Source organism: Erpetoichthys calabaricus, chromosome 5 (assembly GCF_900747795.2).
Source record: "Erpetoichthys calabaricus chromosome 5, fErpCal1.3, whole genome shotgun sequence".
NCBI lineage: Eukaryota > Metazoa > Chordata > Cladistia > Polypteriformes > Polypteridae > Erpetoichthys > Erpetoichthys calabaricus.
The window spans coordinates 128,032,694-128,046,039 of NC_041398.2; the positions used below are offsets into that span (position 1 = coordinate 128,032,694).

General features: G+C 36.2%; 1 protein-coding gene across 1 annotated transcript in view; it reads right to left on the reverse strand.

Moving 5' to 3' along the window:
• Nucleotides 1–2,588: 2,588 nt before the first annotated feature.
• cetn4 (centrin 4) overlaps nucleotides 2,589–13,346 on the reverse strand; it is a 32,631-nt gene continuing 21,873 nt past the window's right edge. The window contains exons 3-5 of the mRNA XM_028802029.2: nucleotides 9,493–9,621; nucleotides 8,033–8,170; nucleotides 2,589–2,986 (exon numbers count right to left, since the gene is read on the reverse strand). Of these exons, the coding sequence (XP_028657862.1) occupies nucleotides 2,897–2,986; nucleotides 8,033–8,170; nucleotides 9,493–9,621 (357 nt within the window). The 3' untranslated portion in view covers nucleotides 2,589–2,896. The remainder of the gene's footprint in view (nucleotides 2,987–8,032; nucleotides 8,171–9,492; nucleotides 9,622–13,346) is intronic.

Consider the following 13,346-nt stretch of genomic DNA (forward strand, 5'->3'; position numbering starts at 1 on the left):
GTGTCTTTTGGTGAAGTGCGCATGCGCGGGGCACGGTGCGATGCGCGATATTACTGTCAGAGAAAGTTAGAGGCGTTTTACGGAAATACAGCCCAGTATTACTGCGAGAGGAAATTAAAGGTACACAATACAGTGACGCATATTACAGCCACATACAAGCCAGTATTACTGTCAGAGGAGATTAAAGGCATATTACCGACGCGCACACCTGTATTACCGGCAGAGAAAATTAAAGGTATCTTACGGATGTACAAGCCAGCGGACGTACAAGACGGCATCCTTCAATAAGGGCGCGCACAGGCATCCTTCAATAAGGGCGCGCACAAAAAGGCAAAGTAAACATCAACAAAAGAAAGGCTGAAAGAAAGAAAAATACGACCGACAAAAAGAATGAGGTCAAAGTCCCTTGCCATTTAATATAGACTGTTCCTACTAATGTTTATGCACTACTGTTCTAGCGCCCGTTATTGTAACGGGCTAAATGACTAGTTATTACATATTTAACTTGGTCAGACTAAAAATATCGAATGAGACTGATCATTCTTTTACCATGCTTTGTGATTTGTTAGAGATATAAAAATTTGTACATTAGCGAAACCCACTGATCATTCTCTAAACCTGCTAAACACAAGTTTCTAGTCATAGGATATAAAAATTAACTCTGCTTAATTCATTTTTATGTTGTACATTTCTCTTTAAAGATACAGAGCAGTGAACATGTTTATTCAACAACAAAATTTATACAACAAAATTTAAACAAAACATACAAAATGTATTAAAATTCATGCACATAAATATACATGAGTGTATATGTGTGTACTGTATAGAAATGCAGTAGCTCTTTTTCTATTGTTTTGATTCAAGATAAACAATTTCAGTTTTGTCCAAACAGTATAAACAACACAGGTAATTTAGAGTAAAGGTGAAAGATTTTAGATTTCTTTTTAGAAATAAATGTTAACATTTTGTACTATAAAGTTAAATTAATTAAAGTGGCATACACGAAGGTGTGACATGTTGTGATCCAAAAATAATGGAAGTTGCTTGTTGGTCTTTAGTCTTATGCTTCTCTATGTTTAGTATAGGTATATTTACAGGTGTATTATTACAGATATCAGTACACTTGTTCAGTGAAATTGTGCCAGACAGTTTAGAATTTTAATTTGCTATGTTAGGTACTGTTTACAAGTCACAAGTTTTTTTTTTTTACCTTTTAACTTAGTACAGTAGCCAGAACTGAACTTGTAAAGAACTTTCACATATTAACAGTACTGTGGCATGTAGACTGGTAAACGTGTACCTTTTTTCACCAATTAAGCTCTAATTTTCACACTTTAAGTGCATTGTGTTACTAAACCTTTGTGAACTTTCAAAGCCTGTTTGACATACAAGCTCCAGTTATTTGCGACAAGGCACATTATTAGCATTAGTTTCACAGATTAGGTTTAAAGGAAGGTGGTATTCAGTTTTGTTTCCTGTTTGGGATTTAGTAAGCAATTCACACATATATGCACAGTCTCAGCAAGCTAAGAATATTAAAAATTTTTATTCAAATTAGACAAGATCACCGGTTAGAGGATCACGTGAAAAAGCAAAAAAGTACAGAAGAAAAAAAAAAAATGTAAAAAATATTATTTCCTTAGATAATTTTAAAGTGCTCATTTGAAAGCAAACATCAACTCAAGAGTGTGGCTTCAGCAAGTTTGACATCAGGGAAATTACCCTACATTTTACTTTGAAGTATTACTTTGTGGACATCAAAATATAACAGTGTTAAGCTTAGAAATGGCATGAAAAATAACGGTGTACAGTAGCTTGGACTGCCCGGTACAAATCCAAAGATTTCATTATATATTCTGCCACTAAGGAATACAAGTGCAGATGAAGAATAAATTTCAAAATGTAACTGGTATTCCTAAAGAGGAGTGTGGGTGCGGAGCTCATATGACACGCTGAACCAAACATTTATAGAGCAACTGGTTGCGTGTTATTGATTCCAGTACAAACACATTTTGGGTAGGACTAGAATTACAAGCACTTCAAACTTAAAAAAATCATACACTCAGGATAAGAAAAGCTGCCAATTAGCCCTTGCATAATATTATTCACTTTTAAGTGCATATTGAGAGCATAGTCAGTGTATAGCATTAAGGAACACTGAAAATGGACAAACTAATCCAAAATTCACAAGTATGGAAAAAATGTATTAAGTAATCTTACACTTAATTTAGCCTTGCAATTTCAAAACTCAGACAGTAAGCAAAATAAGGAATAGACCTAAATGCAGATTAAACTTCAAGCGTAAAAAAGGGTCATAATTTTCTCATCTCCACATTACAACAAAAAATTGCCTGAAATGTTTTTTTTTTTTTCCAAGTTTTCATAGAAACAAAAATTAGGTATATAGTACATTGTGTATGTTTTGTGTTCCAGGAAAAATGCAAATGAACCAGAATAGATCTGCAGATAATGCAACAATAAAAAAAACATTTGTTTTAAATAAAAAAGATATTACAGTAAATTACAAAATGGGACATATTTCACAAACAAAACAAAAAGCATAAAAGAAATACAGGTTAACAATCTTAAGGCTTTTTCACTTTCTTCGTAACTTTAAAGCATTTTTGTTGCAGATCACAGCTTTTGATAAACTGTAAGTGGGGTATTTTTCTTGAGATGACAAAGAACTCATAACAAGTCTAAGTTTTGTTTTCCTAATGCATTACAAAAATACAAATTTAATATACACTTGCTAAGATGGCAAGATACCGTTTGTTTGTATAGTTTTAAACACAAACATATCAAAGAATATCAGAAACAGTAAAGATAAATAAACATCTATTCAACAAAACTATATGTGCTATAAATACTACCTTTACCTACACACTCATTTTAATCAATACAAACTTGTTTTCTTCATGATTCTTAAAAATTCTTGTTCATTTATCTCTCCATCTCCATCTCTATCAGCTTCATCAATCATTTCCTAATTAATAAAAAAAGAAAAAAGACATTCATACATAAGAAAGAAGTACACTTTCTACTGTGCATAATGATACGTCTTTAGAAATATTTTTTTTTTTAAACTTTGCTGCAAACTTTATGTAGCCTAATGTTTTTACCTTATAAAGTTTAAGTAATTTCAAACCTTGACTTAATAATTCAAATGAAAAATGGACTGTACATTTGATTTGATAACCATACACACTCTAGTAATTAAACTATAAATGCATCTCATAAGCCCCCAACATTTTGTGTGTGCACTCCAAAACTTGAGCATGCTGTGCGCATGATCACTTCAGTTTGGCAAGGCTGTTCCTTTAATAACCAGACATGCCTTGCTTAAATAGGACTTTATGTTATTTGAAAAGATAGAAATGCATACATAGTGAAATCAATTCAAATGATGGTTGAGCTATTTAGGTAGTGAAAAAAAGATCACATATGAAGGACTATTAATAATGTTTTTGGGAAGTTTTTAAATACACAGCTATACAGGGTCACTAGAAAAGATGGTCCTCATTTTAATCCTTAATTCATTTGAACATTCAAGAAATTTAAGTTGTAACATGTTGCAAATGTGTAAAAACCAAAACACTGGCAACATTGACAGTTCTAAGCACTCTCAATGCTCAGAGAAGACAGTTCTTCAAAAGACTGGTGACAGATCTTTTCAGTAAAAACCTCCTTGTGTGTAAAATAAAATAAAAAACACAAACTTTCTTAAAAGTACTTAATTCAATTCAGGCATCAAACAGTAGGAGGTAGAATATGCCACATTATCAAAATGTTACTGCAATAGGTAATAATGTGTCTTTATCTTGTACTGTATACATTGAAAAGAAAGGGTATGTGAACCTTTTGGAATGACCTGGCTTTCTGCTTTAATTGGTCATAAAATGTGATCTGATCTTAATCTAAATCACAGGTATAGACAAACACAACATGCTTACGCTAATAACACACAATTGTTCATGTTTTTATTGAACACACCCATCAAAGCTTAACAGTGTGTTGGGGAAATAACAAGTGAACCCTTGGTTTTAATAATTGGTAGAACAACATTTGGCAGAAATAACCTGGCACAAGTGCTTTTAGTACCTGATGATTAGACCTGCACAATGTTTAGGAGGAATTTTGGACCATTCTTTGTTATAAAACTGCTTCAGCTTAGCTATAATCTTAAGATGTCTGATACACATGCAGTGGAATGGCCCCAAGAGAGCTGTTCACACCAGATTAAGGTCTGGTCTCTGACTTGGCCACTCCAAAAGGCAGATTTTCTTTTTCTGGAGCCATTTTGTAGTAGATTTGCTTTGATGTTTATGGTCATTGTCCTACTGCATCACCAAACTTCTATTAACGTTTAGCTGGCAGACAGCCTCCCTGTCATTACCCTAGAGCCTACAGTAAACCATTATACACTTGGGAATTCATTTTCCCCTCAATGATGGCAAGCTGTCCAGGCTCTGAGTCAACAATGCAGCCCCAAATCATGATGCTCCCTCCGCCATACTTCAGATTGTTTTCTGGAGAGCAGCGGCTTTTCCCTTGGTTTCCTGCTTTGGAAACTACACCTGTTCAATGCTTTCTATATGGTAGACTCATGAACAGAGGTGTTAACCTGTTTCAATGATTGCTTCAAGTCATTTGCTAGTACTCAAGGGTTCTTTATTACCTTATTGAGCATTCTGCATTGTGATTTTGAATCATCTTATCTGGCACCCACTTCAAGGGAGAGCCATAGTAATAAATCATCTCCATTTATACACAGTTTGTCTAACTACTCTTTGTAATTACTTTGTAGCCCTTTTCAGCTTTATTCTACTCAACAATTCTTAATTGTAGCTCTTGTGAGATCTTTTTGTTGTGAGACACACTTCACATCAGCAAATGCATCTTGTGAATAGCAAACTAAAACTGCCGGAGAGTTTTTCTTTTGTTCATTTCAAAGTATCTCTAAACCACACTTCCTGTCACGTTACATGGACTAGACACTCCAGGTTTGTGAACTCCTGCCTGCAATTAGCTTTTGTTGAAGTCAATAGCCTAGGGCAGGGGTCTACACACTACAGCACATGGGTCACATCTAGTCAGTGACAGAAGCACAATCAGGCTGCTGGCTTCTTGTAGAAATATTTAAAATTCCAGTCCTCAAAAGGTGTTCTTAACAAGAAGATGATACTACGCTTACACCTGCCAACTGTAAGTTACCATGTGGTGTAATTCACTAATCGTCATAGGATTCAGTGCTGTATGTATTGTTTAACTGCCTGCTTGCATTTGTCTTGCTTGTGCGTTTTTTAAAGACCATGGGTTTGTGCAATTGCAGATTTTATCAACGACTGATCTGACTGGCAGTGACGGACATTCTCCTCTCTGGAATTCTCGGACAGCTGATGGCTGCTGCCTTGAAGTACCAGTGACACTAGACTCCAAAAAGTACAACACTTTTGACATGTAAGTACTAAAAAATGACAGCACTTCACAACATTAGTGAGAAGCAGAAGCAGGCGAGGCATTTGTAACTGAGGAGGTAAGTGACTGGGATATAAAAACGTAGTTGTCTGCAGACTAGAAATGGTCGCATTCTCTCGTGGCGAGGGTCATCAAAAGGAAAGAATCAACTAAATTTAAACTTGAGTTGAATTTATAAAGCAGTTGATAGGAAATATACAGGAATATGCATCAATAGAAAAACGATTTAAAAAGTCTTTAAAATGTGGCTGCTTAGAATGACCTTTTAACATAACTAAGACTTTGAACAATCTAAGAATGCCATTTTATCTAACAAGACACAAAAAAAACTTCTAGGATAAAATGCTTATGATAAGTCATATCACAACAGAACCCTTCCCACTTGGCAGCACAAGAACCAGGTACCAGTCATATGATTTCCACCTAAATAACCAACCCACATACAATTCAGATCCAATCAACAAAGCAAGAATTCCATCCACCCATCAAAAAAGTATGACCAAAATAAACTTGATACAAGTACCCTAATCCTTATTTCATGCAGACTTGGCACCCACCATTACACCACTTCTGTCAAATCATCATAATGCATATAGCAGAGAAGTATTATGGGAAAAGAAATCCAAAGCAATTAGAAGTTTTGATGACTACAATACAATGAATACAAGAGGAAACATATAATCAAAGAAAGATGCAGGACATCGATGCTTTCATGACCCCGGCAAGGAGTCAACTGACTACTTGCAGTCAAACTGTTGGTACATTAGCATGGGTAACACCTGCAGCACCCCAAAAGCTAAAGGAGCAGGATGCCATAAAACTCCCTGATACAGTACATGTACTAAGGATATACTAAATAAATATACTAAGTCCCAGCCAATTACCAGCAATGCTAAACCAGGATGAGTGAAAATGAGTGAAAATACAGACAGATGCAGCTATAAAATCTACCTGTGAATGAAGATCATAATTACTGATGATGGCAGTATCATACCATCAACATAAAAACCGGTGAAAGTAGTATGTTACCATAAGAATGATTTAGTACAATTCTTAACGTATTTATTGCTGCAGAGAGACAGCATACAAAGAAGAGGCACCACAAATGCCAAATGTAGCAGCAAATGCAGCAACAAATGTAAAATCTCTGTATCATTACAGGTGTCATTTCTTTTCAGAATGAGTGGTTGTTGGGCAAAATTCTGGGAACTGATGAAATCATTTGGATTTAAACAATATTAATTTAGGGTGTTCCTGGCCTAGTGGAGAACTCTTTGATGGTCAGCATAACTAAGAAAACTTGGTGGCCATAAATGCAATAAATTTCCAATGAAAAATATACTCTGTGACATCTTCTAATCATGGAAGAAAAAACAATCACGCTAAGAAACGTAACTAGCTACATCTTTTTTTTCCCCCCCAAACATTCTGTGGGATTATCATTCTCTTTGGTTCTTTAATACCTGTATTTCAAATATTATTTCTTTGATTTCTGTTCTCTAGAGCTGTTAGTTTGGAAGTCATGGAAGCAAACTTGCATTCCAATATTTGAATCAAAATGTCATGGTTGCCACCAGGCACCAAAAATTCTTTGTGATTTTTTTTTTTGCTCATCTTTGACAATAATCATATTGCAATGAAATGTGTTAATGTCTTATTGAAGACAGGTGAATGGAATTAGTAAGGGTGACAGATTGCTCTGTGTCTTTCCAGATGGTGATCATACTAGAACTGTTGGTGCCTTCATCTAAAATCACCTCAGTGCAGAGAGCTTCCTTCACAGGAATGGAATCTTTGGTTAAAAAAAAAAAAAAAAGTCAGTGTCCCTACTTAGCCTATGCCTAACTGCCAAAAGGCAAAGCATTAAGTGACTTTTGTAGATTACTGGAATTCGAAGTTAAACAAAAATTACATTTTGGGAATGTCATTTTAGGATTGTGTGTAATATTTAAAAATACAATCCAAAATATTTATATGGATTATATTTTCAAATAAATTCTCACTGTGATTTTATTAAAAAAAATATTTTTTTTATTTTTTAATAAGTCCTTATGTTACATGCTGCCATATTGATAAATGTCCATATTCAAATTATTACCATTTACTATTATTTTAAGATTAATTTACATCAACAGAATAAATAACTTTCAGTGGTGCAAGATAAGTGGTTTATAGCCACAACCTTCTTCAAGTCAGCCCATGTAATTTGTTTTTATTTGTACGCTTTGATATTTTAAACTCACTCAGCACATTGTTCTTGATCCAACTTAACACAGTTCATGGTGGGACTACAGCTTCTCTCAGCAACATCAGCCTTGGGCAAAAACCAACACTGACATTGGACTGGCACAACTCCATCATGAGACACACTCCTGCATAAACCTCACTTACATGGTTAAATGGGGGTTACAATAACACAGGAAGAATGTATAAACACTCAAGCAGTGATAGGGTTGGGATCCATACGCTATATGGAAATAGTCCTTACCACTTCCCCACTATTAAATTAATGACCTATAAAAATAAAAAAAAAAATATATGAAATTTATATTACCTGCAATTCTTCATCAGTCAAATTTTCTCCTAGTTCCTTAGCAACTCTCTTCAAGTTCTTAAACGATATCTTTCCAGTTCCATCATCATCAAACAATTTAAAGGCTTTGAGAATTTCTTCCTTTGTGTCTTTTTCACTCTGATAAAAAGAAGAACATCATAAGAGCAGGACATTAAACAATTCACAAATTAAACAAATGTTAAATTTACCTTCAAAAATTAAATTATTAACAGCTTAACAGAATATAAATTTGGTACTATACACTCACTGGCAATTTTATTAGTACCTAGTTGGGCCCCCTTTTGCCTTCAGAACTACCATAATTCTTTGTGGCATGGATTCAACAAGGTGCTAGTAACATTACTCAGGGATTTTGGTCCATATTGAGATGATAGCAACACACAGCAGCTGCAGATTTGTCAGCTGCACATCCATGATGTGACTCTCTCGTTCCACCACATCCCAAAGGTGCTGTATTGGATTGAGATCTGGTGACTGTAGAGGCCATTTGAGTACCATTCGAATGTCACAGAAGAAACCGAAATCATTAGACAATGGTAATGGTTTTCTAATTTTCTGTTGTCCAATTTTCGTGAACTTGTGTGAATTGTAGCCTCAGTTGCCTGTGCTTAGCTGACAGGAGTGGCACCCAGTGTGGTTTCGTGCTGCTGTAGCTTATCTGCTTCAAGGTTCAACGTATTGTGTGTTCAGAGATGCTCTTCTGCACTCCACTGTTGTAACGAATGGTCATTTGAGTTACAGTTGCCTTTCTATCAGCTCAAACCAGTTTAGCCATTCTCCCTGACCTCTGGCATCAGCAAGGTATTTTTGCCCTAGAGATGGTTGTGCTTGAAAATCCCAGTAGATCAACAGTTTCTGAAATACTCAGACCAGCCCATCTGGCACCAACTACCATGCCACGTTCAAAGTCACTTAAATCACCTTTCTTCCCCATTCTGATGCTCGGTTTGAACTTCAGCAGGTCGTCATGGTCAATGTCTACATGGCTAAATGTACTTAGTTGCTGCCATGCGATTGGCGGTTTAGATATTTGTGTTAACATGCAGTTGAACAGGTGTACCTAATAACTTGCTTGGTGAGTGTATAAACTTGTAATTGGTGGAGATTAATCACCATGTTCCCAAGAGGTATGAAGTAACCTAATTTTTGGATGCCACTAAATGTTCAAAGGTAAATGTACAGTATAGGTAACTCTCTGGTTTGCATTTTTGATAGTTACTATATATGACCACATAAACAAAAGTGACATTTTAAAACGTCAACATTTTGGGAAATGTATTTCTATCAAACTCACTTTTAAAATCATTATATTTATTATTTCTAATGTATAGTTAATGCATTAACTATTACACTGCTTTGACTTGGTCACAACATGTATTGCATTATATTTATTAAGCACATTCACAATTACACTTTTTCAAACCTGCCGAAGTACTTACCATTTTCTGTGTCATCATGGAAAGAAAGTCATTAAAATCAATTGTACCAGATCCTTCCTTATCAACATCAGCAATCATCTTCTTAATTTCCTCTTTCTTAGGTTCAAAGCCTAGTGCACGCATTGCAACCTGAAATAAATTCAACATGTTAAATATATTTAGTAAATGTAACAATATACTAATAAATACTTCTAAACTACAGCGGTTTGTAAGAAAATGTAATTATATATACCTGGAAAAAAGTGCACATTTTCTGAAAGAAAACACTTAAATAAAAATTATTGATCAAGTTTGATTATACAATTGCATTGGAAAGACAAAGATCTAATTTCAAACAAAACAAAAGATAAGGTTTACAAAAAGTTCAAGAGAATAATGTTTTTTCTCTGTAACACTGTATGGAAATAAGCAGATTCAGTAAAACTGATTGGTAAACAATGCATTTCACAGTTAACATTTACAAAGCCATGCCCCAAATAAAATGTAAGAAATTACATCAAAGAAAGATTTCCCACATAAGGAAAAACAAAGGTTTCCATCCATCCATCCATGTTCCAACCTGCTGAATCCGAACACAGGGTCACGGGGGTCTGCTGGAGCCAATCCCAGCCAACACAGGGCACAAGGCAGGAACCAATCCCGGGCAGGGTGCCAACCCACCGCAGACAAAGGTTTCCTCCTTTTTGAAATTCTGAATCTTAGGCAACATTGATGGCATCAGTTGGTGTTTATTTTACATTTTATAATATTGAAAGTTATCACGATCGGACATTGTTGATTATTTTGGTTTATCTCAATGAATAAAAAAAAAAAAAGACCCAATACACTTTTAAGCAATTTATATAGGCCAATTGGTAAATAAAGTTGGACTTTAAAATATGCTTCACTGTTGCCAAAGTTTTTATTGTGGAAGCATCCGGGGTAGCATGGAGACGGTGTATTCCTCAACAGTGTGAAGTTGAAACTGACCGGAGATGAAAAACCAATTAAATTGCCAGGGTACATTCTCGTAGATATACACACTCACTTATACCAAGCCAGTTCACAGTACTAAGTGAAAAACTCAAACAGTCGCCAGAATGTTGTGCAAAAATCTACATATACAGTGGCAGGACACTATGATCAGAAACACTGCAGCAGAAACTACTGTGCCACTAAGCTGCTCTAATAAATTTTTATCTACTATATAATAAAACCTTTTGTCCTTGCGTGTGTGTATCTAGTCCTTCCAAGCAATTGTTTGGTCAGTTTGGTTGTGGTGGCTCAGGAGTAGAGATGAGGATATGTGACATAATACTTTAGGAGTACAAGGTTCAGTTTTTTTTTTGTTTTTTTTTTTTCCCCAAAAAAGCAGGGGGCTCTGCCTCCTGCTCACTTCACTCGCCAACCCCCGGGGTTTGGTTAACCAGATACACAATTAAAAGAGATCGTTACATATGCATTTTTTTCACTTTTACTTTAAAACTTCAGTAAAAAACAATATTTGAAATTAACTTTTCTTCAAGATCGCATTGAATTTTGATTCATGACAACGCAACGTACAACTGCCTGTGAGTGAACATCATTTCTTTCTCTCTAATAAATAAACTAACTTTTTCGAATGTTTGTCCCTGTGATTTGTTAATTGTCATAGCAAAAGCTGTTCTCACTGGAAACTGTAAACATTTTAATACGAATAGCATATCAAGATCTCCTTTTGTGCCTAATGTTATTCGCGGAATGTGTACTACATTTCAAAAGCAACAAAGTGAATGTCTTACTGAAAGATGTTGTGCTACTAAATATTAATGAGGTGCAACCTGAGTTCCCTTAAAAGACAGGAAGCATTCTCAAGAATATGAATGATGCTTAATCAACAGGTAATTGGTGTCAGTCAAAAAAGCAGGCAGCAGGCTAACAAGGCGCCTCAAAATGACAGAGTCTGAAAAGCAGGCTATACAGGAACACAATCAAGACAGGAAGCATGCTGGGCAAAAGTGGCTGAGGCACACGATGATATGAAAGAAAAGCAAAGGAGGAACAATGAGAGTACATGTAGGGAAAGAGATATCAAATATTTTAAAATTTATTTCCTTTCTTTGACAGGTAAGCGCTGCAAGTTTTAAATAAAACTATACGAAAAATAAAATTTCCACAGCCATATGACACTGAAATGAAAACATATGGCTCTAAATTCAATGACATTAGTATTAATTTTATATTCAGCAACTTCAAATCTTGAAAACTGAAACAATGTGATAATAAAATACGCTTTTTTTATATTAGCTACGGCTCAGCTGTACAGCTCCAACATTTCTACAACACATTTGTAACCAGAAGTGGTTCCAATGGTCACTGAGAAGTGATTTCAAGTTGTGGGTATAAAACTACTCCTCTCCCACCAGTAAGGTGAGCTTGGGATTAGCAGTTGTGGGTAAAGTTTCAGCAGTTGGGAGGATGAGATGGCAATGTCAAGGTGAAGGAATGAGGTATTCGTAAAGAATGAGAAAAGAGCGATACTTTGCACATATGGGAAAGCTGATCAAACACCCTATTTAGTAGTTGTGCCCACCATATTTATAGGAAGATCCAGTTAGGCATTAGGCTTTATTCTATTGTATTTTCCTTTGTATTTCAGGTACTTGTTGTATTATCAACCACTCATTATAGTAAAGTCCTTTTTGGTACTTTGGTCTCCTGGTCACTGATTACAACTGCATGAAGATATGTGAATGAATATAATGTTGCATTAGAGCAACAATGTTTTCCGAAATGTACTATATAGGTCATAAAATGAAATATTCCAGATGTCACATATATTTATGTCTCTCTTTTTTTGTCAGTGCGGCTTTGATATCAGACTAGAAGGTACATACTAATTCAGCATGAGCAGGAACACTCAAGAATAAAACTGAATTAAAAAAAAAAATAAAAAAAAAAAAAATTCACATCCACAATCATTCTCAGTCACACACACCACTCATACCCACGTCCACAGTTTTCCCAGTCCCAGTCTCATTCATGCACAAGATCTGACATGGTTTTCAAATAAAGAGGTGGTATAACAAAACAAGTTTTTTATACCACGTCTTAATCTGAAAACAGTGTCAGGTCGGGGGTTTGGGGGAGTGTGAATGTTACTGAGAGAATGAAAAAAACTGAAAAAAAAAGCTAACTTACTTTTACAAGTACTATAAATTTACATCAGCTGTTACAGACGCAAAAAAAATGCATGTTTTTATTGTATAATCCATCCATCCATCCATCCATCCTCTTCCGCTTATCCGAGATTGGGTCGCGGGGGCAGCAGCTTGAGCAGAGATGCCCAGACTTCCGTCTCCCCGGCCACTTCTTCTAGCTCTTCCGGGGGAATGCCAAGGCGTTCCCGGGCCAGCCGAGAGACATAGTCCCTCCAGCGTGTCCTGGGTCTTCCCCGGGGCCTCCTCCTGGTTAGACGTGCCCGGAACACCTCACCAGGGAGGCATCCTGAACAGATGCCCGAGCCACCTCATCTGACTCCTCTCGATGCGGAGGAGCGGCGGCTCTATTCTGAGACCCTCCCGGATGTCTGAGCTTCTTACCCTATCTTTAAGGGAGAGCCCAGACACCCTGCGGATGAAACTCATTTCAGCCGCTTGTATTCGCGATCTTGTTCTTTCAGTCACTACCCATAGCTCATGACCATAGGTGAGGGTAGGAACATAGATCGACTGGTAAATTTTTCACCATGACAGACCGATGCAGAGCCTGCATTACTGCGGATGCCGCACCGATCCGCCTGTTGATCTCACGCTCCATTCTTCCCTCATTCGTGAACAAGATCCCGAGATACTTGAACTCCTCCACATGGGGCAGGATCTCGCTACCAACCCTGA